The 26,728-nt window shown below is 47.7% G+C and overlaps 1 protein-coding gene across 4 annotated transcripts in view; it reads right to left on the reverse strand.

Moving 5' to 3' along the window:
- The window catches only part of SLC44A2 (solute carrier family 44 member 2 (CTL2 blood group)), a 144,980-nt gene that overhangs the window by 57,230 nt on the left and 61,022 nt on the right, over positions 1 to 26,728 (reverse strand). Inside the window, exon 1 of one of the 4 annotated variants that reach the window (XM_063931400.1) lies at positions 8,458 to 8,684. The exons of 2 other annotated variants lie outside the window; for them this stretch is intronic. In XM_063931400.1, coding sequence (XP_063787470.1) covers positions 8,458 to 8,602 — 145 coding nt within the window. In that variant the 5' untranslated portion in view covers positions 8,603 to 8,684. Of the gene's footprint in view, positions 1 to 8,457; positions 8,687 to 26,728 lie in introns of those variants that run through there. One more of the 4 variants, XM_063931399.1, reaches the window with a different exon arrangement.

Consider the following 26,728-nt stretch of genomic DNA (forward strand, 5'->3'; position numbering starts at 1 on the left):
GGGCGAACGCTGGGTGTGTTTGTGACGTCAACCAGGAACGACAAGCACTGAACTGATCGCACAGGCAGAGTAAGTCTGAAGCTACTCTGAAACTGCTAAGTAGTTAGTAATCGCAATATTGCGAATACATCGGTCGCAATTTTAAGAAGCTAAGATTCACTCCCAGTAGGCGGCGGCTTAGCGTGTGTAACTCTGCTAAATTCGCCTTGCGACCGATCAACTCGGAATGAGGGCCCATGTGCACTGCAGGGGGCAGATATAACACGTGCAGAGAGAGTTAGATTTGGGTGGGATGTATTCAAACTGAAATCTAAATTGCAGTGTAAAAATAAAGCAGCCAGTATTTATCCTGCACAGAAACAATATAACCCACCCAAAACTAACTCTCTCTGCACATGTTATATCTGCCCCTCTGCAGTGCACATGGTTTTACCCAACTGCTAACAAATTTGCTGCTACGATCAGGTCTAAATTACCCCCATAATCTGTAACCAGACAGTCGTCTGCAAGCAGTCTACAAGACACTCGAAAACACTGCACATATATTCAGCCACATGTTCACGTGGTGTAAGGAATCTCGCTGTGGCAAATGTACACTGTAATTATACATAAACACAGGTCAGCGTCCAGTTGGCAGAAAGAGTTTTCTTTTGTTACCATGTATTGACCGACACTGCAGTGTATTACCATGTGTACGGGGGAAACACCCTGTGTTTATACTCTGAATGCCGCCAGTGCCTGGGGCTTATGTGCATTTATACCTGGTGTACAGTCATCTCCTCACTGGGAATGACTAATAGAGGGCAAGGCCAGGTATGGGCTGGAGTATAGGATTCCAGCTCCATCAACACTTTCTTTTGTGGTGACTTCTCAATTGCGGGGAGTGACACACAAATCCTGCTCTACCTCTGCAGCAACCGGTTGAGTGTTATCTGGTGCTAGGCCGCCAGTTCATCAGAACTACAGATGCAAGAGACAGACGTCCCCCAATTCACAGTCAATTACTTATGCAGAAGATTTAAATCCCCCCATTAATGTTAATCACCATAGATCAAAGTTTGGGGTCGATTTACTAAGCTTTGGAGAGAGATAAAATGGACAGAGATAAAGTAACAGCCAATCAGCTCCTAACGCCATGTTACAGGCGGTGTTGAGCTGCATACACACTACACGATGGGTGTACCTAGCGACACTGCGGGCGACGGGACCCAGTGTGCAGTTGCCGATGTGTGTATGGATTTGATGATGCCAGCAGCGGCGGAGCAACAGCAGGGACGATGCGGCATTAGGCAGCATGGCCCTCGCTAACGATGTCTTCCGTCGTCCCTGCATGCAGGGCCAACAGAGGATGTCACTGACAGCACACGGGAGCCATCATCAGTGACATAGCGGACACACACACTAGACGATGTACCATAAATCAGTCTCATCCGCCAGATCGGACGACATACCATCTAGTGTGTACCCAGCTTTATAAAAATGGCAGTTAGTACCTGATTGGTTGGTACTTTATCTCCATCCACTTTATCTCTCTCCAAAGCTTAGTAAAATAAGAATTTACTCACCGGTAAATCTATTTCTCGTAGTCCGTAATGGATGCTGGGACTCCGTAAGGACCATGGGGAATAGCGGCTCCGCAGGAGACTGGGCACAACTAAAAGAAAGCTTTAGGACTACGGTGTGCACTGGCTCCTCCCACTATGACCCTCCTCCAGACTTCAGTTAGGATACTGTGCCCGGAAGAGCTGACACAATAAGGAAGGATTTTGAATCCCGGGTAAGACTCATACCAGCCACACCAATCACACCGTATAACTCGTGATACTATACCCAGTTAACAGTATGAATAACAACTGAGCCTCTTAACAGATGGCTCAACAATAACCCTTTAGTTAAACAATAACTATTTACAAGTATTGCAGACAATCCTCACTTGGGATGGGCGCCCAGCATCCACTACGGACTACGAGAAATAGAATTACCGGTGAGTAAATTCTTATTTTCTCCGACGTCCTAAGTGGATGCTGGGACTCCGTAAGGACCATGGGGATTATACCAAAGCTCCCAAACGGGCGGGAGAGTGCGGATGACTCTGCAGCACCGAATGGGCAAACTCTAGGTCCTCCTCAGCCAGGGTGTCAAACTTGTAGAATTTAGCAAACGTGTTTGACCCCGACCAAGTAGCTGCTCGGCAAAGTTGAAGAGCCGAGACCCCTCGGGCAGCCGCCCAAGAAGAGCCCACCTTCCTCGTGGAATGGGCTTTCACTGATTTAGGATGCGGCAGTCCAGCCGCAGAATGTGCAAGCTGAATCGTACTACAGATCCAGCGAGCAATAGTCTGCTTTGAAGCAGGTGCACCCAACTTGTTGGGCGCATACAGGATAAATAGCGAGTCAGTCTTTCTGACTCCAGCTGTCCTGGAAACATAAATTTTCAGGGCCCTGACTACGTCCAACAACTTGGAAGCCTCCAAGTCTTTAGTAGCCGCAGGCACCACGATAGGTTGGTTCAGATGAAAAGCTGATACCACCTTAGGGAGAAATTGGGGACGAGTCCTCAATTCTGCCCTATCCATATGGAAAATCAGATAAGGGCTTTTACATGACAAAGCCGCTAATTCTGATACACGCCTGGCCGAAGCCAAGGCCAACAACATGACCACTTTCCACGTGAAATATTTCAATTCCACTGTTTTAAGTGGCTCAAACCAATGTGATTTTAGGAAATCCAACACCACGTTGAGATCCCAAGGTGCCACTGGAGGCACAAAAGGGGGCTGAATATGCAGCACTCCCTTAACAAAAGTTTGAACTTCAGGTAGTGAAGCCAGTTCTCTCTGGAAGAAAATCGATAGAGCCGAAATCTGGACCTTAATGGAACCCAATTTTAGGCCCATAGTCACCCCTGACTGTAGGAAGTGCAGGAAACGGCCCAGCTGAAATTCTTCCGTTGGGGCCTTCCTGGCCTCACACCACGCAACATATTTTCGCCATATGCGGTGATAATGGTTTGCCGTTACTTCTTTCCTAGCTTTAATCAGCGTAGGAATGACTTCCTCCGGAATGCCCTTTTCCTTCAGGATCCGGTGTTCAACCGCCATGCCGTCAAACGCAGCCGCGGTAAGTCTTGGGACAGGGCCCCTGCTGCAGCAGGTCCTGTCTGAGCGGCAGAGGCCATGGGTCCGCTGAGATCATTTCTTGAAGTTCCGGGTACCAAGCTCTTCTTGGCCAATCCGGAACAATGAGTATAGTTCTTACTCCTCTTCTCCTTATTATCCTCAGTACCTTTGGTATGAGAGGAAGAGGAGGGAACACATAAACCGACCGGTACACCCACGGTGTCACTAGAGCGTCCACAGCTATCGCCTGCGGGTCTCTTGACCTGGCGCAATACTTTTCTAGCTTTTTGTTTAGGCGGGACGCCATCATGTCCACCTGTGGCCTTTCCCAACGGTTTACAATCAGTTGGAAGACTTCTGGATGAAGTCCCCACTCTCCCGGGTGGAGGTCGTGCCTGCTGAGGAAGTCTGCTTCCCAGTTGTCCACTCCCGGAATGAACACCGCTGACAGTGCTAACACGTGATTTTCCGCCCATCTGAGAATCCTTGTGGCTTCTGCCATCGCCGTCCTGCTTCTCGTGCCGCCCTGTCGGTTTACATGGGCGACCGCCGTGATTCTGACTGGATCAGTACAGGCTGGTTTTGAAGCAGGGGTTTTGCCTGACTTAGGGCATTGTAAATGGCCCTCAGTTCCAGAATATTTATGTGCAGGGAAGTCTCCTGACTTGACCATAGTCCTTGGAAGTTTCTTCCCTGTGTGACTGCCCCCCAGCCTCGAAGGCTGGCATCCGTGGTCACCAGGACCCAGTCCTGTATGCCGAATCTGCGGCCCTCTTGAAGATGGAGCACTCTGCAGCCACCACAGCAGAGACACCCTGGTCCTTGGAGACAGGGTTATCAGCCGATGCATCTGAAGATGCGATCCGGACCACTTGTCCAACAGGTCCCATTGAAAGGTTCTTGCATGGAACCTGCCGAATGGAATTGCTTCGTAGGAAGCTACCATCTTTCCCAGGATCCGCGTGCAGTGATGCACAGACACCTGTTTTGGTTTTAGGAGGCCTCTGACTAGAGATGACAGCTCCTTGGCCTTCTCCTCCGGGAGAAACACTTTTTTCTGTTCTGTGTCCAGAACCATCCCCAGGAACAGTAGACGTGTCGTAGGGACCAGCTGTGACTTTGGAATATTCAGAATCCAGCCGTGCTGTTGTAGCACCTCCCGAGATAGTGCTACCCCGACCAACAACTGCTCCCTGGATCTCGCCTTTATCAGGAGATCGTCCAAGTACGGGATAATTAAAACTCCCTTCTTTCGAAGGAGTATCATCATTTCGGCCATTACCTTGGTAAAGACCCTCGGAGCCGTGGATAGACCGAACGGCAACGTCTGGAATTGGTAATGACAATCCTGTACCACAAACCTGAGGTACTCCTGGTGAGGATGGTAAATGGGGACATGCAGGTAAGCATCCTTTATGTCCAGTGATACCATGTAATCCCCCTCGTCCAGGCTTGCAATAACCGCCCTGAGCGATTCCATCTTGAACTTGAATTTTTTTATATACGTGTTCAAGGATTTCAAATTTAAAATGGGTCTCACCAAACCGTCCGGTTTCGGTACCACAAACATTGTGGAATAGTAACCCCGTCCTTGTTGAAGTAGGGGCACCTTTACTATCACCTGTTGTGAATACAGCTTGTGAATTGCCTGTAACACTGCCTCCCTGCCTGAGGGAGTTGTTGGTAAGGCATATTTGAGGAAACGGCGGGGGGGGGGGGGGAGACGTCTCGAATTCCAGCTTGTACCCCTGAGATACTACTTGAAAGATCCAGGGATCCACCCGTGAGCGAGCCCACTGATTGCTGAAATTTTTGAGACGGGCCCCCACCGTACCTGGCTCCGCCTGTGGAGCCCCAGCGTCATGCTGTGGACTTAGAGGAAGCGGGGGAGGACTTTTGCTCCTGGGAACTGGCTGTATGCTGCAGCTTTTTCCCTCTACCTCTGCCTCTGGGCAGAAAGGACGCGCCCTTAACCCGCTTGCCCTTATTGGGCCGAAAGGACTGTACCTGATAATACGGTGCTTTCTTTGGCTGTGAGGGAACATGGGGTAAAAATGTAGACTTCCCAGCTGTTGCTGTGGAAACGAGGTCCGAGAGACCATCCCCGAACAACTCCTCACCCTTATAAGGCAAAACTTCCATGCGCCTTTTAGAATCTGCATCTCCTGTCCACTGCAGAGTCCATAACCCTCTCCTGGCAGAAATGGACATTGCACTTATTTTAGATGCCAGCCGGCAAATATCCCTCTGTGCATCCCTCATGTATAAGAGTGCGTCTTTAATATGCTCTACGGTTAGCAATATAGTGTCCCTGTCTAGGGTATCAATATTTTCCGACAGGGAATCTGACCACGCAGCTGCAGCACTGCACATCCATGCTGAAGCAATAGCTGGTCTCAGTATAACACCTGTGTGTGTGTATATATAGACTTCAGGATAGCCTCCTGCTTTCTATCAGCAGATTCTTTCAGGGCGGCCGTATCCGGAGACGGTAGTGCCACCTTCTTTGATAAGCGTGTGAGCGCTTTATCCACCCTAGGGGGTGTTTCCCAACGTGACCTATCCTCTGGCGGGAAAGGGTACGCCATTAGTAACCTCTTAGAAATTACCAGTTTCTTATCAGGGGAAGCCCACGCTTCTTCACACACTTCATTTAATTCCTCAGATGGAGGAAAAACAACTGGTAGTTTTTTCTCTCCAAACATAATACCCTTTTTTGTGGTACCCGGGGTAACATCAGAAATATGCAACACATTTTTCATTGCCTCAATCATATAACGTGTGGCCCTATTGGAAGATACATTAGTCTCATCGTCGTCGACACTGGAGTCAGTATCCGTGTCGAAATCTGTGTCTGCCATCTGAGGTAGCGGGCGTTTTAGAGCCCCTGATGGCTTTTGAGACGCCTGGGCAGGCACAGGCTGAGAAGCCGGCTGTCCCACATTTGGCATGTCGTCAAACCTTTTATGCAAGGAGTCGACACTGTCGCGTAATCCTTCCACAGAACCATCCACTCAGGTGTCGACCCCGCAGGGGGTGACATCACATTTATTGGCATCTGTTCCGCCTCCACATAAGCCTCCTCATCAAACATGTCGACACAGCCGTACCGACACACTGCATACACACAGGGAATGCTCTGACAGAGGACAGGACCCCACAAAGCCCTTTGGGGAGACAGAGAGAGAGTATGCCAGCACACACCAGAGCGCTATATAACACAGGGATCCCACTATAAATGAGTGTTTTTCCCTTATAGATATATTTTATATATATATATATATATATATATATATATATATATATATATATATATATATACATATACATATACATACATACACATACACATACATACATACATATATACACACACACACACACACATACATACATACATACACACACACTGCGCCTAAATTTAGTGCCCCCCCTCTCTTTTTTACCCTTATGTAGCTTGACACTGCAGGGAAGAGCCAGGGAGCGTCCTTCCAGCGGAGCTGAGAGGGGAAAATGGCGCCAGTGTGCTGAGGGAGATGGCCCGGCCCCTTTTCCGGCGGACTTCTCCCGCTTTTTCTGGAATTCTGGCAGGGGTATTTTTACACCTATATAGCCTTCCTGACTATATATGGTGTAGATTTGCCAGCCAAGGTGTATTATATTGCCCTCAGGGCGCCCCCCCCCAGCGCCCTGCACCCATCAGTGACCGGAGTGTGAGGTGTGCATGAGGAGCAATGGCGCACAGCTGCAGTGCTGTGCGCTACCTTGTTGAAGACAGAAGTCTTCTGCCGCCGATTTTCCGGAACACTTCTTGCTTCTGGCTCTGTAAGGGGGCCGGCGGCGCGGCTCCGGGACCGAACATCGAGGTCGGGTCCTGTGGTCGATCCCTCTGGAGCTAATGGTGTCCAGTAGCCTAAGAAGCCCAAGCTACCACCAGTTAGGTAGGTTCGCTTCTTCTCCCCTTAGTCCCTCGCTGCAGTGAGTCTGTTGCCAGCAGATCTCACTGTAAAATAAAAAACCTAAAATATACTTTCTTTCTAGGAGCTCAGGAGAGCCCCTAGTGTGCATCCAGCTCAGCCGGGCACAAGATTCTAACTGAAGTCTGGAGGAGGGTCATAGTGGGAGGAGCCAGTGCACACCAGTAGTCTAAAGCTTTCTTTTAGTTGTGCCCAGTCTCCTGCGGAGCCGCTATTACCCATGGTCCTTACGGAGTCCCAGCATCCACTTAGGACGTCAGAGAAATAAAGACCCTTTTATCCTGTACATTATAGTGCTTCTTGATCACTTTCCTCTATTGGGAACCGCCACCACCACCCCTCTCCGGCAGCAGATTTGCATTACTTGTGTGCACCAACATATGCCGAGAATATAATTGATATTCCAAAAAAAAAAAAAAAATATATAGTCTAGGCACCGCTATATATGAAAGCAATAAAATGCGCTAGAAGATTCAAAAACAAAAAAAAGAAATATGACAATAGGATAAAACTGTTCATGTATATTTCGGACATTACAATTTCTGAAAACAATGTAATTAACAATATAGTTCACAAATGCTTTATTGCACAGAGACAGACTTTGTTATTAGGGTTCTATTGTGCAAGAGATTATTGTAACCTGGTCTCCCCCCCCCCCAACACTACAGTACATTACTCAAGTACTCCTAGACATCACAGCGAGTAGCCCTGTGGGTACTAAGAACACCAGGTAGAGAACCACTGCTGTACATGATCCAAAAAACCCAGCTGCTGTTGTCCTTTTTTTATTATGTGGTGATATATTACCAATGTACATTGATGAATAATGACACAAATCCCATACAATGACATGACACAGGAATTGGCCATTGCCCCAATGAACTAAAGGCCAGTACTCACGGGCCGATGTGGGAGAGATGTGTGCTGAGCGAAACGCTCAGCACACATCTCCCGGCGCTCAGCACAGCGCGATGTGTGCTGAGCGTGCGGGGGGAGACGGTGGGCCTGCTAGATTGGCCTGCACGGCAGGCCAATCTAGCACCAGCGATAGCGATGCGCGGGGCTGCACATCGCTATCACTGTGGGGGCTACACATGGAGCGATCCTGCTTAAAATCTAAGCAATCTAGTCAGATTGCTTAGATTATCGCTCCGTAAGTACCCCCTTAACAATCTAAAGGGTATAGTGGAGAGGTAGGCAACCTGTGGCACTAGGGATGCAGTGGAACTACACATCTCAGCATGTCCTACCACAGTTTTGCTGTAAGAGCATGTGGCGGTCATGCTGGGATGTGGAGGACGAGCTAGTCATTGTAGAAAAGTTATACAGTCAGCAGATGTGCCTGTCCGCCATTTACATTACCTGAACCTCGTCCCTGTTCAGGAGCAGGCTTTGGTGCTGCCTGGGCACCGATATGTTCCTCCTCCAGCTCAGAGTATAAGTGTACCCGGTTATATTTTGCATTATGCTCTGTGCGGGACACAGAGCCAGGGCACTGGTTCCCCATAGTTAGCGGCTGTCACCAAGGAGGACACAGGGATCAATGGGGGCCAGAGGTGGCACCGTGCAGCTGGCAGCAGCAACAGTTGGCGGCAGCGACAGTTGAGTTCACCGGGTTCAGCAACTGAACCAGGAGGCCGCTCAGCCGGTCTTCTGGGCTGTCCTGACCACAGTGTGATGGCTCCTGTGTATTGTCCCATTGCAGTCACTCATTACTTTTATATTAAATACATTATTAAAAACTGTATTGAAGGGGCATTATAAAGCCATCCATTCAATGGATGCAGGAGGACCAATCACAAGTTGCAATGAAAAGACAGCAGTTTGCGATTGGTCCTCCCGCTTACACCATCGTCCGCCATTTAAAGCTGGTGAATGAATTATTACAGATTGGCAGCCATATTTCTCTGGCCTCTGGCAATAGGGAAGGGAACCTCATTTTATTTTTACAATATTTATTTCGTCAGTCATGTGGCTTCTGGATTAACATACCGACAGGCTTTTGGCTTGAATTCATAGGTTATAATGTGTAGGTATAAAGACTGTATGGGCAGATTTGTACATGTTAAACCCCAGATTAAGAAATCAGAAAGCAAGTAATATTACTGCCCTAAAGTGGCTGGCTAGGAACATAATACCACGGATGGCATAGTGGCTAGCATTATTGCCTCTTAGCAGGGAGGACACGAGTTCAATTTACTGTTCAGTCTAGGAATTTTGGCCATGACCTTTTGTCAATGTCGACAATATGGGGTTGACTTAATGAATATTGACCTAGACATTGTAGATCTTCTATACCACACCCTCAAAAACGGACAGGGGAGTGCCAACCTGCCAACTAGCTTGAACACTGCACTAGTCATGGTCCATCTGTGTGGAGTTTGTATGTCCTCCAAAATGTCTGAGTTTCCTCAAGGTGCTCCGGTTTCCACAATCCAAACACACTGATCGTTTAATTGGCTTTGGTCAAAACAAAACTGCCAGTCATGTGTATGCGTGTCCATATGACAAGGAACACAGGGGGAGATTTACTAAGCAGTGAAAAGAGTGGAGAAGTGAGCCAGTGGAAAAGTTGCCTATGGCAACCAATCAGCTGCTCCGTATAATATTATAGTATGCAAATTATAAATGTTACTTCAGTGGTGACTGGTTGCCTTGGGCACCTTCTCCACTCTTTTCACTGCTTAGTACATATCTGTGGAATATGTGATCATTATATAAGTAATGCCGCTTTCACATCGCAAACCCTGCTTTTGAAACGGTTCTTTAAACGGGTCTGAGCAGTAAAACCCCCTTCACATCGCATGTTGTAACTGGTATATTACCATTTCAGTACCGTTTTGGTACCTTTCACACTGAACCCGTTTCTCCCATAGAAAACAGTGGTTGTCATTTTAAATGGACTTAATAATTATTAATAATTTGGCTAGTCGTACGATGGAACCCAGCAGCTTCAAGCATCTTTACCAAGGGGGTAATTCCGAGTTGATCGCAGCAGCAAGTTTGTTAGCAGTTGGGCAAAACCATGTGCACTGCAGGCGAGGCAGATATAACATGTGCAGAGAGTTAGATTTGGGTGGGTTATTTTGTTTCTGTGCAGGGTAAATACTGGCTGCTTTATTTTTACACTGCAAATTAGATTGCAGATTGAACACACCACACCCAAATCTAACTCTCTTTGCACATGTTAAATCTGCCTCCCCTGCAGTGCACATGGTTTTGCCCAACTGCTAAAAAAATTCCTGCTGCGATCAACTTGGAATTACCCCCATGTTTTTGTAATTACTGCATCCTTCACTGTCCCAGTGATTTGTCTAGCAATTTCTTCATCCCCTCTCATCCTAAGCAGCTCCCTAACCTCCTCATCACTCCAATTTGCCATTTTAAACTGAATTCTGTATAAAAAAAAAATGCTTCTTCACTCTCGTGTTTCCTCCAGTTTATTTCCTGCTTTTGCCTGGTGACATCACGCATGGAGACAGCCTATCACCTTCTGTGGTTTGGAAATACCGTTTCAGAGCCTTTCACATTGCACAATGAAACGGGTCTGAACCGTGTAGGACCCTGCTTTTCAACCGTTTTAAAATACCAGTAATCTGTAACCAGTAAATTCAAAGTGGCCCTTTCACACCGCCGCTAGAACCGTTTTGGAAGGCTTAAAAAAATGGCAATTTACCATGTTATAGCTGCGGTGTGAAAGAGGTATGACTGTATTAAAAAGGAATGGTGGTTTATGTCCGCAATGTGGCCCTAAAACAATAGACTCCTATCCGTTCTCAACATACAGTACTGTGGGCCTAATTCAAGGTTGATCGCAAAAGCAAAATCTTCCTCTAATGGGCAAAACCATGTGCACTGCAGGTGGGGCAGATGTGACATGTGCAGAGAGAGTTAGATTTGGGTGTGTTTAAAATGAAATCTAAATTGCAGTGTAAAAAATAAGATTTTAAACCTACCGGTAAATCTTTTTCTCGTAGTCCGTAGAGGATGCTGGGACTCCAAAAGGACCATGGGGATAGACGGGCTCCGCAGGAGACATGGGCACTTTAAGAAAGACTTTGGATCTGGGTGTGCACTGGCTCCTCCCTCTATGCCCCTCTTCCAGACCTCAGTTAGAGAAACTGTGCCCAGAGGAAACGGACAGTACGAGGAAAGGATTTTTGTTAATCTAAGGGCAAGATTCATACCAGCCACACCGTATAACTTGTGATATACTATCTAGTTAACAGTATGAAAAAACAACATATCATCAGTCCAAAACCGACGAAACTATAACATAACCCTTATGAAAGCAATAACTATATACAAGTCTTGCAGAAGTAGTCCGCACTTGGGACGGGCGCCCAGCATCCTCTACGGACTACGAGAAAAAGATTTACTGGTAGGTTTAAAATCTTATTTTCTCTAATGTCCTAGAGGATGCTGGGACTCCGTAAGGACCATGGGGATTATACCAAAGCTCCCAAACAGGCGGGAGAGTGCGGATGACTCTGCAGCACCGATTGAGCAAACATGAGGTCCTCCTCAGCCAGGGTATCAAACTTATAGAACTTTGCAAAGGTGTTTGACCCCGACCAAGTAGCAGCTCGGCACAGCTGTAGTGCCGAGACCCCTCGGGCAGCCGCCCAAGACGAGCCCACCTTCTTAGTGGAATGGGCCTTAACCGATTTTGGTAACGGAAATCCTGCCGTAGAATGCGCCTGCTGAATCGTGTTACAGATCCAGCGAGCAATAGTCTGCTTTGAAGCAGGGCCGCCAACCTTGTTGGCTGCATACAGGACAAACAGTGCTTCTGTTTTTCTGATCCTAGCCGTTCTGGCCACGTAAATTTTCAAAGCCCTGACCACATCAAGGGACTCGGAATCCTCCAAGTCACGTGTAGCCACAGGCACGACAATAGGTTGGTTCATATGAAAGGATGAGACCACCTTAGGTAGGAATTGATGACGGGTCCGCAATTCCACTCTATCCATATGGAAAACCCGATAGGGGCTTTTATGTGATAAAGCTGCTAATTCCGAAACTCGCCTAGCCGAAGCCAAGGCTAACAACATGACCACCTTCCAAGTGAGATATTTCAACTCCACTGTTTTTTTTTTTTTTTTTAAGTTAGATTTTTTTATTGAGAATGATCGATAATCAAAACAGTAACAGTAACAAAGTTGTACAGGTTAAGGTATTGAACATAAGAACATGCAGTGTACATATTATACTATACCAATAAAGACAATTCTGTGGTAATATAGGCTAACAGGTAATAGCAATATGTGTTCTGTATAAATCCGAATGTGTACTTGATCAGTCTCATTTTATTTTTTCAAATATCGGATCGAGTCTATATCAAAACAGAGTATAATCCTGTGGCAAATAAAAGCAAGAGCGAGAAAGCGGGGGAAAGGAGAGAAGAAGCAAGAAAACAAATGTTGATAAAGGAGGAACTTAGTGAATGTTACCTATAGGGAAGTAAGAAGTTGGGAACAGTCCTCTGTATTGATAACAGAGGGAGGGACAATTGAAGTGTTAGAGGGAATAGTATTGTGAGCAGTGTTGGCAATGTTAGCAGAGTCCGGGCATCAATAAAGAGCGTGCGAGGTACCAAGGGGACCAAACGTTGTGGAACTGAGCCACAGTATTATTCCTTAGGCTTGTAATATATTCCATATTGGCTACGTGGTTAATCTTGGTCAACAGTACAGCCTTGGAGGGTGGTTTATGATCTTTCCAGCATTTAGCAATCAGTGATTTAGCCGCCATGCAAATTTGCATGGTAAGCTTGTCTTGGGTTTTGGGTAGTGACGGTATGGGGGCGTGAAGCAAAGCGATTTCAGGGGAGAGGGTAAGGTTATGCCCGCAGGTTTGAGCAATAAGTGCTCCAACCGTGTTCCAGAAGGGGCGTACAGAGGGGCATGTCCACCATATGTGAAAAAAGGAGCCCTCCTCTCCACAGAGTCTCCAACACAGGTTTGATGTCGTAGGAAAAATGGAGTGAAGTCTGGAGGGAACCAGATACCACCTGGTGTAGACCTTATAACATGTTTCCCTAAGTGCTACACTAATAGAAGCTTTAGCTATGCGCGTTCTGATTTCCTCCCATTGATCATCTTCCAACGGGTGGGAGAGATCTGATTCCCAAGCTAATTCATGGGGTTCACGTGTCGGGGGATCTGGAGCCAAGATTGAGTTGTATATTGTTGAGATATTCCCCTTTTTGCCAATTGAGAGTAAACACATATGTTCAAAGGAGGTGGGTGATTTCAAAGGGGTAGTTTTAAGCTGAGATTTGAGGAAGCTAAGAATTTGGACATAATGGTATTGACAAGAGGAAGGGATACCAAAGCGCTCTTGAAAATCTCCAAAGGAGGTCGGTGCTGAGTGGCCTTTAACATGGATAAATCTCGTGACCCCCTGGGATTGCCATGGGGCCGCTATTCTACGTTCGCAGCCTGGGGGGAAGGCAGGGTGTCCCCAAATGGGCGATAAAGGTGAGGGGTCTGAAGATAGATTGTGAGTACTGCGGAGTTTGTCCCACAGTCCAAGGGTGAATTTAATCGTGGGGACTGAATAGGCCGAGGCTGGTCTGCAGGACCTGGGGAGCCATGGAAGAGAGTCGAGGGGTATCCCCTGATATATTGAGTTCTCAATATCGACCCATTTTCTGTTCCCTTGGGGGGAATGCCAGGACACTATATGGTTGAGGTGACAGGCGTTAAAGTAAGCCTGAAGGTCAGGGTATCCCAAACCACCTGAGGTGGCACTCTTAGTCAACAGTGTTCGTCTCAATCGAGATTTACGATGAGCCCAAATAAATTTATTGCACAATGATTGTAGGGAAGCCAAAGTCACTCGGGGTACCATTATTGGAATGGTCTGAAACAGGTAAAGAATACGTGGTAGGAGATTCATTTTTAGGGCATTGATCCGTCCGATCCATGAAACAAATAAACGGTCCCATTTATCTAGATCTTGAGTGAGAGTTTTAATCATGGGAACATAATTAGCCTGATATAGGCTGATGTAGGATTTAGTAATAAATATGCCAAGGTATTTAATAGCCGAAGGTCTCCAAAGAAAAGGGAAGGAGGAAGTTAAAATCAAACGGGTATGGGATGGAACATTAAATGTAAGGGCCTCAGATTTGGTGTGGTTTATTTTGTAACCAGATAGGGAACCATATAAAAGTAATTCTTTCTGTAGATTAGGGAGAGAGATCAGAGGGTTAGAGAGAGTCAAGAACACGTCATCTGCAAACAGAGATATTTTATACGAGTTTTGTCCCACTGTAACACCCCCGATGTCAGTATTAAGTCTAATTCGGGCCGCAAGAGGTTCAATGCATAGGGCAAAAAGTAGGGGCGAGAGGGGGCAACCCTGCCGGTTACCATTCTTCAGGCTAAATTGAGGTGAGCTCAAGCCATTGGTCAAGACCGCAGATGAGGGGTTAGAATAGAGAGCCCCTATTGCAGTGATGAAATTACCATGGAAACCAAATGTAGATAAGGTAGAGAACAAAAAGGGCCAAGAGATGCGATCAAATGCCTTTTCGGCGTCTAGTGCCAAAGCAATCGCTGGTGTTTTCGTCAAGTTTATTTGATGAATCAAATTACCGTATATACTCGAGTATAAGCCGACTTTTTCAGCACTTTTTTTTGTGCTGAAAAAGCCACCTCGGCTTATACTCGAGTCAGTGCAGGCAGAGGCAGAGCAGTGTGAAGGAGGGACATGGAGCGCACAGCGCGCGGCGCTCCTGTGTCCCTCCTGCATCTCCGGCGGCAGCAGCGGCGGTTCTATTACAGGAAATACCCGTTCGTGACCTCTGATCACGAACCGGCACTTCCTATAATAGACCCGCCGCGGCCGCCGAAGATGCAGGAGGGACACAGGAGAGCCGCGCACGCTGTGTGCTTCGTGTCCCTCCAGAAGACAGCGCGGGATCGACGGAGGGGTAAGTAACAGCACTGTGGGGCATACCTGGCACTTGGGGAGGGAACGTATCTGGCAGCACTGTGGGGGCATATCTGGCAGCACTGTGGGGGCATATCTGGCAGCACTGTGGGGGCATATCTGGCAGCACTGTGGGGGCATAACTGGCAGCACTGTGGGGGCATATCTGGCAGCACTGTGGGGGCATATCTGGCAGCACTGTGGGGGCATATCTGGCAGCACTGTGGGGGCATAACTGGCAGCACTGTGGGGGCATAACTGGCAGCACTGTGGGGGCATATCTGGCAGCACTGTGGGGGCATATCTGGCAGCACTGTGGGGGCATATCTGGCAGCACTGTGGGGGCATATCTGGCAGCACTGTGGGGGCATATCTGGCACTATGAGGGCATATCTGGCACTGAGGGCTGTGTACGGCTAGAGCTGCATTTCCCACCCTAGGCTTATACTCGAGTCAATAAGTTTTCCCAGGTTTTTGTGGTAGAATTAGGTGCCTCGGCTTATATTCGGGTCGACTTATACTCGAGTATATACGGTAACTATGCGTCTGGTGTTGTCCGAGGCCTGACGGCCAGGAACAAATCCTACTTGATCAGGATCTATTAATGATGGCAGCACAGTGTTTAGACGTGATGCCAGTATTTTGGCAAAAAGTTTGAGATCGGTATTTATCAAAGATATGGGTCTATAATTTGTGCAATGCGAGGGATCCTTTCCGGGTTTCGGGATTACTATAATGCGGGACGTCGTGGAGTCAGTGTGAAAAGGAGTACCCTGTAGTATTTTATTAAACAGAGAAACCATGTGAGGAATGAGTTGAGGGGCGAAGGTTTTATAGTACACCATCGGATAGCCATCCGGGCCAGGTGCTTTAGAAGGCTTCTGGGTTTTTAGTGCAGCTTCAATTTCCTCAGCAGAGATTTCAGCATTGAGAGCTGAATTAGTCTCCTCGTCTAGCCGAGGGAGAGCGCACGAGTCTAGATATTGTTTTGCTTGGTCGGCTTGTGCTAAAGGGTCAGACGGGGGTTCAAGGTTATAGAGTGTCTTGTAGTAATCAAAAAAGACACTATTAATTTTTTTGGGGTCGTAGGTAATGTTACCCGAGGGTTGTCTTATAGAATGGATGCATTGGTTAGCCTTTTTGGCACGTAAGCGATTGGCCAGCAATGTGTGTGCTTTGTTACTTTTGTCATAGAACGATTGATTAGCCCATCGAAGCGAGCGCTCTATATTTTCCGCCAAAAGTGACTGTAGGCCATCACGTGCTTTAGAAAGTTCGGCTAAAGTTTTTTTGGAGCGTGTACGTTTGTGTTCCTGATCCAATGTTGCAATGTTATTTGTTAACAGAGTAATTTGGTTTTCCTGGTTTCTCTTACGGCAGGATGCAAATTGGATAATGGATCCTCTGATGACCGCCTTATGGGCTTCCCATACAGTGGCTATACTGCAGTCACTTTCTACATTAATCTCAAAATATTCCCGAAGCTCAGTTTTAATTAGGTCTTGGAAGTTAGGGATCTTCAATAATGTCTCGTTAAGTCTCCATGTCGGTCTACCGTCAGGGATATCAAAGATGTCAAATTTCGCAGCTAATGCTGCGTGGTCAGTCCAGGTAAGCGGGGTTATCGAGGAAGAGCAAGCGGTCCGGGAAAGAGGTGCACAACTCAAAAACATGTCAATGCGAGAGTACACATCGTGTGGATTAGAATAAAAAGTGTAGTCCCTGGTGGTCGGATTAAGGAAACGCCATACATCGAACAAACCAGCCTCGGCCATGCTCCTGTGTAATACTGAGGAGTTCAGGGTTTGACTACTACGCAAGGGGCCGGATCTGTCCAGGTTCGTGAGAGCCATATTGAAGTCTCCGCCAACAAGTGTTTTGCCTCGTCTATATGAGTAAAGGTCGTAGAAAAATTTGCGGAAGAATTTGGACTGGGCAGTGTTTGGAGCGTACAGATTAGCTAAGGTCACCTCCTCGTGTCCAATTTTTCCTGGCACCATTATATAGCGACCTTCAGTGTCGTATTTACAGTCTAGGAATTGGAAAGGGACCGACCCCTTTACCAAGATGGCCACCCCATGTCTTTTTGCTGTGTGATTGGAGTACCAGGCCATGGGAAATGGTTTAGATGTCAGGGAGGGATGGGAGTCTGATTTCAGGTGTGTCTCCTGTAAGAAAATTACGTCACCTTTTAATGTTTTAAGAGACCTGTGGAGATGAGAGCGCTTCTGGGGCGTATTCAGTCCCTTGACATTAATGGACAGGCATGTCAACGGCATGGTTGAAGCAAGAGAGGGAGTAGTTCGCTGGAAATCTCTAGGGTCCCGGACTCTGCTAGGGTGGACGAGAAGAACAGAAAGGAAAAATAGAAAGGGAAAAATGGAAATGTATATTACTGTATACGATCAATATTTAATAAATAGGTCTGTCTGTGAATACAGAGATGTCAACTCGCAGGCGTACTGAAACAGGGGCCTAAGAGAGGAAGAGAATAGGAGAAAGAGAAACAAATAAGAGAAAAATAAAAAATAAAAAAGCAGACGTAGTATCCAATAGGCAGGATACTCGGCTGCCAAGATTGAGCTATAGTAGAAAGAAAGAGCTCACTTGCGGGATATAAATGCACTATAGCAAAGGAGGGTGTCAACCCACTATGTTTGAATGTAACTTTGATCCCTATGAGTCGGGGGAGGATGCATCAAGACAGGGCACTGACGCCCCCCACCCGAAACCATTAATAAACAAAAAAAAAAAATGGACCGTCTTGCATCTAACTAAGACCTAACACTGAGGCGGAACATCCTAGATACAGAACGCTATTGAAAAAGTGATCATATTACAGCTAGTATCAATAAAATAATAACACTAGAGCATACAGTAAAGTCGCTGAACAGGCCGGCGGCCCGAGACAGGCCCCACGGCTGCGGCAAAAGAGTCAATCCAGAACCCCAACTACAAGGCCGTGCCCCCAACCCGCCGACCAGACCAGCGAAACAACAACGCGGCCAATCGTGAGGTATAAAGGTCCGCCAACAAGAACGTTGTGGGAAAAAAGTAAAAAGGTCGTTAGTATACAAAAACGGTATCTAGAACAGGAATTACATAGCAGTTGAGCAAAGTAGAGAACAAAATCAAGTATACTAAACGTTCCAAAAACACAGAATTTAAACGTAACCGTAAGGAGCATCACATCTATGAAGTGGCAGCTGGGGACAGCTGCAGCTTTCGAAGAAGCTTGTCCCCTTCATCAGGAGAGCGGATGGTGTGAACTTTGCCGTCAATCTCCACAATGAGGCGAAAAGGAAAACCCCAGCGGTACTTGTAACCATTGTCACGCAGAGTTGAGGTAACGGAACGGAGATCACGCCGTTTGGCAATGGTCACCGGCGACAAGTCTTGGTAAATCTGAATCCGGGAGTCTTCAAATAAAAATTGAGGTTGAATTCCTGCACGCCAGTGTGATACTGTTTTTAATCTTGAATGACAGAAACCGGAGGATAACATCTCGGGGAGGGTCAGAGTCCCTCGGCTTAGGTCTCAGGGCGCGGTGTGCTCTCTATTGAGATGGCAGAATCCGAGAGCGACGGGACCAAGTGAAGAAACAAGCGTCGAAGGTATGCTTCCAGTTCGGAGGCAGAGACAGATTCGGGGATATTGCGGATGCGTAAATTATTCAGTCTCTCGCGATTTTAGCGGTCCTCAACTTTATCTTTAAGGAGTTCCAGCTCGCTGGATAGGTAGCTCATGTCCTCACCCACTTGTTTACGGAAATTTTGTTGGTGGTCTTCCCGAGATTCCAGCGCGGCTGTGCGGGAGTCTAAAGCCGCCATGTCAGATTTTAATTCCCCGATCGCTGACTGGAGGGCCGTCGTGAAGGAGTTCTTAAGGTCTAAGATCATGTTCTGAAGGGATTGAATGTCCGCCTTAGTTGAGGGTGCATCCGCCTGATCCATAGTGGGGGTAGGCATCGGTGAGGGTGGGGATGAAGTGTCAGACAGTTTTTCCCGGCGTGAGAAGTGTTGCGAGATATCTTGTGAAGCTCCCGTTTTTTTTGCTCTGGTGTTCGCTCTGCTCATAATATCTGGTAGGATTAAACCGACCGTTTAAGGAGTGATAACAAGAATGATCCGCTTGGATGTTACGTGTTCAACAGTTGGTCCGGGTGAGGGGGAAGTCAGGCATCCGTAGTATTACATCATTTACAGGACCAGGGTCCTATTTATCCGTTAAATTAGTGAGAGGGATCCCAAGGAGAGCGGCCTGATTTATCACACGTCTGTCCCTGAGTATATGGAAAGGTATATCCTCCGCTGCAGGGTTCAGGTTCTGAATTTATAAAGCCTTTAAAATAAGCCTGATATTGCTATGAGCTCATTTCCATTCAGTTCCAGCACAACTCAAAGGAGAGGGGCCTGTCCTGCCACCTCCAAGATGGCCGCCGTCAACAATGTGTGAGGTGTGTCCCTACGGGGATTCACAGCTTTGCCTCATTGGGATTGTGTTAGTTTAATGTTTCTGATCTCCCCAGCACCCCCAGTTAAGCCCCCCCCCCCGCTGTTTTTGCGGTCCGCCGGCACATCCAAGATGGCCGCCGCCACCGGGTCTCCGCAGCTCGGCTCCGGCCCTGCAGTTTCCGCGGCACCCGGGCACACTCCAGCCACACTTCTCGTCCTCCCCAGGTAAGGGGCGCACAGCCGGGCAAGTTCCAGCGTGTTTTTTTTTTTAAAGCGGCCGGGGGGCGATCGTTCTTGGGCGGGGGTGGAGGTTAATCGAGGTCCCGGCTTCGCTGCAGAGGGAGGGCCGCAACCTGCAAGCACAGGGCAGGCCTGTGCTCCGGCTCCGCAACTCGCTCCCCAAGTGCCTCTAGGCGTAGAATAGGATGTAAGACAATATAGAGGGGGTTTAGGCAATATGAGGGCTAGTTTAATAATGTATTATGGCTGGGTCCAGCAGGAGCTCTCCTGGGACACGTCCACTCAGTCAGGCCACAAGCCACGCCCCTCAACTCCACTGTTTTAAGTGGTTCAAACCAATGTGACTTAAGAAAACTTACCACGTTAAGGTCCCAAGGCGCCACCGGAGGTACAAAAGGAGGCTCAATATGCAGTACTCCCTTCACAAAAGTCTGTACTTCAGGCAGAGAGGCCAATTCCTTTTGAAAGAAAATGGATAAGGCCGAAATCGGAACTTTAATGGAGCCTAATTTTAGGCCCAAATTCACTCCAGTTTGTAGGAAGTGAAGAAAAACGGCCTAGATGGAATTCTTCCGTAGGAGCATTCCTGGCCTCACACCAAGAAACATATTTTCTCCATATTCGGTGATAATGTTTAGATGTCACGTCCTTCCTAGCCTTTATTAGCGTAGAAATGACCTCATCCGGAATACCTTTTTCCGCTAGGATCCGGCGTTCAACCGCCATGCCGTCAAACGCAGCCGCGGTAAGTCTTGGAACAGACAGGGACCCTGTTGCAACAGGTCCTGTCTTAGAGGAAGAGGCCACGGATCTTCTGTGAGCATTTCTTGCAGATCCGGATACCAGGTCCTTCGTGGCCAATCCGGAACAATGAGTATTGTTCTTACTCCTCTTTTTCTTATTATTCTCAACACCTTGGGTATGAGAGAAAGAGGAGGAAATACATAGACCGATTGGAACACCCACGGTGTCACTAGGGCGTCCACAGCTACCGCCTGAGGGTCTCTTGACCTGGCGCAATACCTTTGTAGCTTTTTGTTGAGATGGGGCGCCATCATGTCTATTTGGGGCAGTCCCCACCGACTTGCAATCTGTGCGAAGACTTCCTGATGAAGTCCCCACTCTCCCGGATGCAGGTCGTGTCTGCTGAGGAAGTCTGCTTCCCAGTTGTCCACTCCAGGAATGAACACTGCTGACAGTGCGCTTACATGATTCTCCGCCCAGCGAAGAATTCTGGTGGCTTCCGCCATCGCCACTCTGCTCCTTGTGCCGCCTTGGCAGTTTAAATGAGCTACTGCGGTGACGTTGTCTGACTGGATCAGAACTGGTCGGTCGCGAAGTAAGGTCTCCGCTTGACGTAGGGCGTTGTATATGGCCCTTAGTTCCAGGATGTTGATGTGAAGACAAGTCTCTTGACTTGACCAAAGGCCTTGGAAATTTCTTCCCTGTGTGACTGCTCCCCAAACTCGGAGGCTCGCGTCCGAGGTCACCAGGATCCAGTCCTGAATGCCGAACCTGCGGCCCTCTAGAAGGTGAGCACTCTGCAGCCACCACGAGAGATACCCTGGCCCTGGGAGACAGGGTGACCCGCTGATGCATTTGCAGATGTGACCCGGACCATTTGTCCAATAGGTCCCATTGGAAGGTCCTTGCATGGAACCTGCCGAAGGTAATGGCTTCGTATGTCGCCACCATTTTTCCCAGGACTTGAGTGCAGTGATGTACTGACACTTGTTTTGGCTTCAACAGGTTCTTGACTAGAGTCATGAGTTCCTGCGATTTTTCTATCGGAAGTAAAACCCTTTTCTGGTCTGTGTCCAGAATCATGCCCAAGTAGGATTCAGCTGCGACTTTGGAATATTGAGAATCCAGCCGTGTCGCTGTAACACCTTCAGTGAAAGGGATACGCTGCTCAGCAACTTCTCCCGTGATCTCGCTTTTATGAGGAGATCGTCCAAGTACGGGATAATTGTGACACCCTGCTTGCGCAGGAGCACCATCATTTCCGCCATTACCTTGGTGAAAATTCTCGGGGCAGTGGAAAGCCCAAACGGCAACGTCTGAAATTGGTAATGACAATCCTGTACCGCAAATCTCAGGTACGCCTGATGAGGAGGATATATGGGGACATGCAGGTATGCATCCTTTATGTCCAGAGATACCATAAAATCCCCCCCTTCCAGGCTGGCGATGACCGCTCTGTGCGATTCCATCTTGAACTTGAACCGTTTTAAGTAAAGGTTCAGGGATTTTAAATTCAAAATGGGTCTGACCGAACCGTCCGGTTTCGGGACTACAAACAGAGTTGAGTAGTACCCCCCTTCCCTCTTTGAAGCAGGGGAACCTCGACCACCACTTGTTGAAGACACAATTTGTGAATCGCATGTAACACTATCTCCCTTTCCAGGGGAGAAGTCGGTAGCGCCGATTTGAAAAACCGGCGAGGAGGCACCTCTTCGAATTCCAGCTTGTATCCCTGGGAAACAATTTCTATTGCCCAGGGATCCACCTGTGAGTGAACCCAGATGTGGCTGAAAAGTCGAAGACGTGCCCCCACTGGAGCGGACTCCCTCAGGAGAGCCCCAGTGTCATGCGGTGGATTTTGCAGAGGCCGGGGAGGACTTCTGTTCCTGGGAACTAGCTGTGTTGTGCAGCTTTTTCCCTCTGCCCTTACCTCTGGCAAGAAAGGACGATCCACGTACTCTTTTGCTTTTATTTGAACGAAAGGACTGCATTTGATAATGAGGCGCTTTCTTAGATTGTGAGGGAATAAAAGGCAAAAAATTCGATTTACCTGCCGTAGCTGTGGAGACGAGGTCCGAGAGGCCCTCTCCAAACAATTCCTAACCTTTGTAAGGCAAAACCTCCATATGCCTCTTTGAGTCGGCATCACCTGTCCACTGTCGGGTCCATAAGGCTCGCCTAGCAGAAATAGACATAGCGTTTATCCTGGAACCCAGTAAACTAATGTCTCTTTGAGCATCCCTCATATATAAGACAGCATCTTTTATATGCCCTAGGGTCATTAAAATGGTATCCTTATCAAGGGTCTCAATATCCGCTGATAAGGAATCCGTCCATGCTGCTACAGCACTACAAACCCAGGCCGACGCAATTGCCGGTCTGAGTAACGTACCAGAATGTGTGTAAATGGACTTCAAGGTAACCTCCTGCTTGCGGTCAGCAGGATCCTTGAGGGTAGCCGTATCTTGGGTTGGGAGCGCTATCTTTTTTGATAAGCGTGTCAAAGCCTTGTCTACTCTAGGGGAGGATTCCCACCGTATTCTGTCCTTTGGCGGGAAAGGATACGCTATAAGAATCCTTTTGGGAATCTGCAGTTTTTTGTCTGGAGTTTCCCCACGCTTTTTCGCATAATTCGTTCAGCTCATGTGAGGAGGGAAAGGTGACCTCAGGTTTCTTTCCCTTATACATGTGTACCCTCGTGTCAGGGACAGGGGGTTCCTCTGTGATATGCAAAACATCTTTTATTGCAATAATCATATATCGAATACATTTAGCCACTTTTGGCTGTAATTTTTCATCATCGTAGTCGACACTGGAGTCTGAATCCGTGTCAACTATTTGGGATAGTGGGCGCTTCTGAGACCCCGAAGGTCTCGGCGACATTGGGACAGACATGGGTTGACTCCCTGACTGTACCCTAGCTTCAGCCTTGTCTAATCTTTTGTGCAATAAATTAACATTAGCACTTAAAACATTCCACATATCCATCCAATCAGGTGTCGGCGCTGCCGACGGAGACCTTACATTCATACACTCCCCCTCCTCCTTAGGTGAGCCTTCAACCTCAGACATGTCGACACACGCGTACCGACACACCACACACATACAGGGAAGCTCTTTTCTGAAGTCAGGTTCCCAACCAGGCCCTTTTGGAGAGACAGAGAGAGAGTATGCCAGCACACACCCCAGCGCTATATGACCCAGGAAAAAACACAGAATGTTCACCCAGTAGCGCTTTTTAAGTATGTATATGCACCAATTATGTGCCCCCCCCTCTACTTTAAAACCCTCTTTCACCGTGTATCAAGCAGGGGAGAGTCCGGGGAGCTTCCTCTCAGCGGTGCTGTGGAGAAAAATGGCGCTGGTGAGTGCTGAGGGAGAAGCCCCGCCCCCTCGGCGGCGAGCTTCTGTCCCGCTCAAAATTCTTAATAACATGGCGGGGGCTCTTTATATACACATGTACAGTGCCCAGCTGTACATGTATATATGTACATTTGCCACAGGAGAGGTTTATATTGCTGCCCAGGGCGCCCCCCCCTGCGCCCTGCACCCTTACAGTGACCGATGTGTGTGAGGTGAATGGGAGCAATGGCGCACCGCTTTACTGCTGTGCATTACCTCTATGAAGATCAAGCTGTCTTCTGCCGCCTTTGAAGTCTTTTCCTCACATACTCACCCGGCTTCTTTCTTCCGGCTCTGCGAGGAGGACGGCGGCGCGGCTCTGGGACGGACGGCGAGGGCGAGACCTGCGTACCGATCCCTCTGGAACTAATGGTGTCCAGTAGCCTAAGAAACAGAGCCCTGAAACTCAGAGAAGTGGGTCTATTTCTCTCTCCTCAGTCCCTCAACGCAGGGAGTCTGTTGCCAGCAGGATCCCTGAAAATAAAAAACCTAACTAAAATACTTTCTTTGACAGGAAACTCAGGAGAGCTCCCTGAAAGCACCCAGTCTCCACTGGGCACAGTATCAAACTGAGGTCTGGAGGAGGGGCATAGAGGGAGGAGCCAGTGCACACCCAGATCCAAAGTCTTTCTTAAAGTGCCCATGTCTCCTGCGGAGCCCGTCTATCCCCATGGTCCTTACGGAGTCCCAGCATCCTCTAGGACGTTACAGAAATAAAGCAGCCAGTATTTACCCTGCACAGAAATATAACCCACCCAAATCTAACTCTCTCTGCACGTTATATCTGCCCCACCTGCAGTGCACATGGTTTTGCCCAACTGCTAACAAATTTGCTGCAACGATCAGGTCTAAATTACCCCCATAATCTGTAACCACACAGTCTCCTGCAAGCAGTCTACAAGACACTCGAAAACACTGCACATATATTCAGCCACATGTTCACGTGGTGTAAGGAATCTCGCTGGAATCCTGAATCAGATGTGCGATTTGGGACAATTTCATCCGATTTCGACGGATCGGGCTGAAAAATCGGATGAAAAGTGTCAAATCGCAGATGTTTTACCTCCGATTCCGATCGGTTGCACGGTCTTGTGCTCATCGGATCGGAGTCAGAGATTGCAAGGGCTGCACTATAAATGTGTCGGATCCCGGAGCGTTGGCTGGGATCGCATACGATACATCGTATGCAAAAGAACAGGATACGATGTATCGTATGTGATCCTGCTGCCCGGGAAGCTGCCAGGGAGCTCAAGGGAATCCTATGCGACTTCTCCCCTCTGGGAAGTCGCATAAGTGTATGGGGACCTCAACTCTCTCTGCACGTTCTACCTGCCCCCCTGCAGTGCACATGGTTTTGCCCATTAGAGGAAGATTTTGCTTTTGCTGATGCTTAAAGCAAAATACATGAGGTCAAGAAATGACGTACAGTCACCTACTGTACACCTTTATTTTCCCCAAGCAAACCAGGCACATTTGCAAATCCAATAATTTGGGTTACCATTCATCTTGGGCTCCTGAGGGTCGTGCTATAGGTCACCTGTAGCCCTTACACCACCTGCGCCAGTACAATCGCTGTGTGCCATGTATATTACATATGTCAGACCTCATCTCCCAATTTAGAGAGGGTTACTATTCATCGCCATGGTTTCCAGAAAATATCCAACTGGCACTAAGAAACCTCAACAAGGGCAAAACAGTGTGTTGGTTTGAATTCTTTTGCGGTATCGGACGGTGGCATGCTCTAGGTACCCACTGGGTCAAACATGGATTTACAGCCTGATTCAGGTTTGTAAGTAAAGCAAAAAAAACAAAAAAAAAAACATGTAAAAAAGTGTCTGGAACCATGGTGCCATGCAAGGGGAGCAAATACATTTATATATTTTTTCTGTGCAAGGTAAATACTGGCTGCTTTTGCATGTAGCCCACAAATGTTAGACAGCTTTATTCTTATTCAATTTAGATTTCCGCGTAAACACAACCCACCCAAATCTCTCTGCACATGTTACATTTGCTTGCCCCCCCCCCTCCCCCTGCAGTGCAACTTAGTTTTGCACGGTTGCTTGTCTTTTTGCTTTACTTACAAACATGAGGACTGGCAAAAGTCATGGTCAGGACATCTGTTTTTCTGCATATGAATAACTCCTTTAAATAATAAAAGGAGTAGCCTACAGCTCTTTCTAATCCCTCAGTGAGACCATTTACGAGATATTTTTCTAATACCATTTTCATCAGTCCTGGCCAGTAACAAACTGTGGGCGATAAAGTAGGTACTGGACTCAATCCAGCACTTGGCATCTCCCCAGTCTATTGCACTCAACATTTCTTACATATCTTTATAGAGCTAAAGCTGTACGCCTATCTACTATCTGTCCAGAGAGTTTTTCATAGGATGGATTAAAGTACGTACTTTTGTTATAAAATAAAGAAATATTATAAATAGTTCTCCAAAAAATATGAATTACACCTATGGTCTACATGAAAGGAGCAGCCATTTTGTGAGCGGAGCGAATATTAAATGAGAATCACTGAGGCACACAGAAGGCAGCCATTTTGTTTGCTAAACTGGTATTCCCAGGACTGCATCTTCTCTTCACCAAGAACTTGATCTTAGTCCCTCAGAGAGGACACTGGTATGCCTAGTGATTTAAAAGGCTCTTTTCTCATGACTATCTTCTCAGCCCACAAAATGATTACCCTTCAAGAAGCAGCGGTTAAGATGGAATACCGGCAATCACAATGCTGACGCCGGAATACCGGCAACACAGGCTATTCTCCCTCTGTGGGTGTCTATGACATAGAGGGAGAACATACACCGTGCCACCATCCCGCCCGTGCTGCTCCGCTGAATCCGC

The sequence above is a fragment of the Pseudophryne corroboree genome, chromosome 6, assembly GCF_028390025.1.
Source record: "Pseudophryne corroboree isolate aPseCor3 chromosome 6, aPseCor3.hap2, whole genome shotgun sequence".
NCBI classification, from domain to species: domain Eukaryota; kingdom Metazoa; phylum Chordata; class Amphibia; order Anura; family Myobatrachidae; genus Pseudophryne; species Pseudophryne corroboree.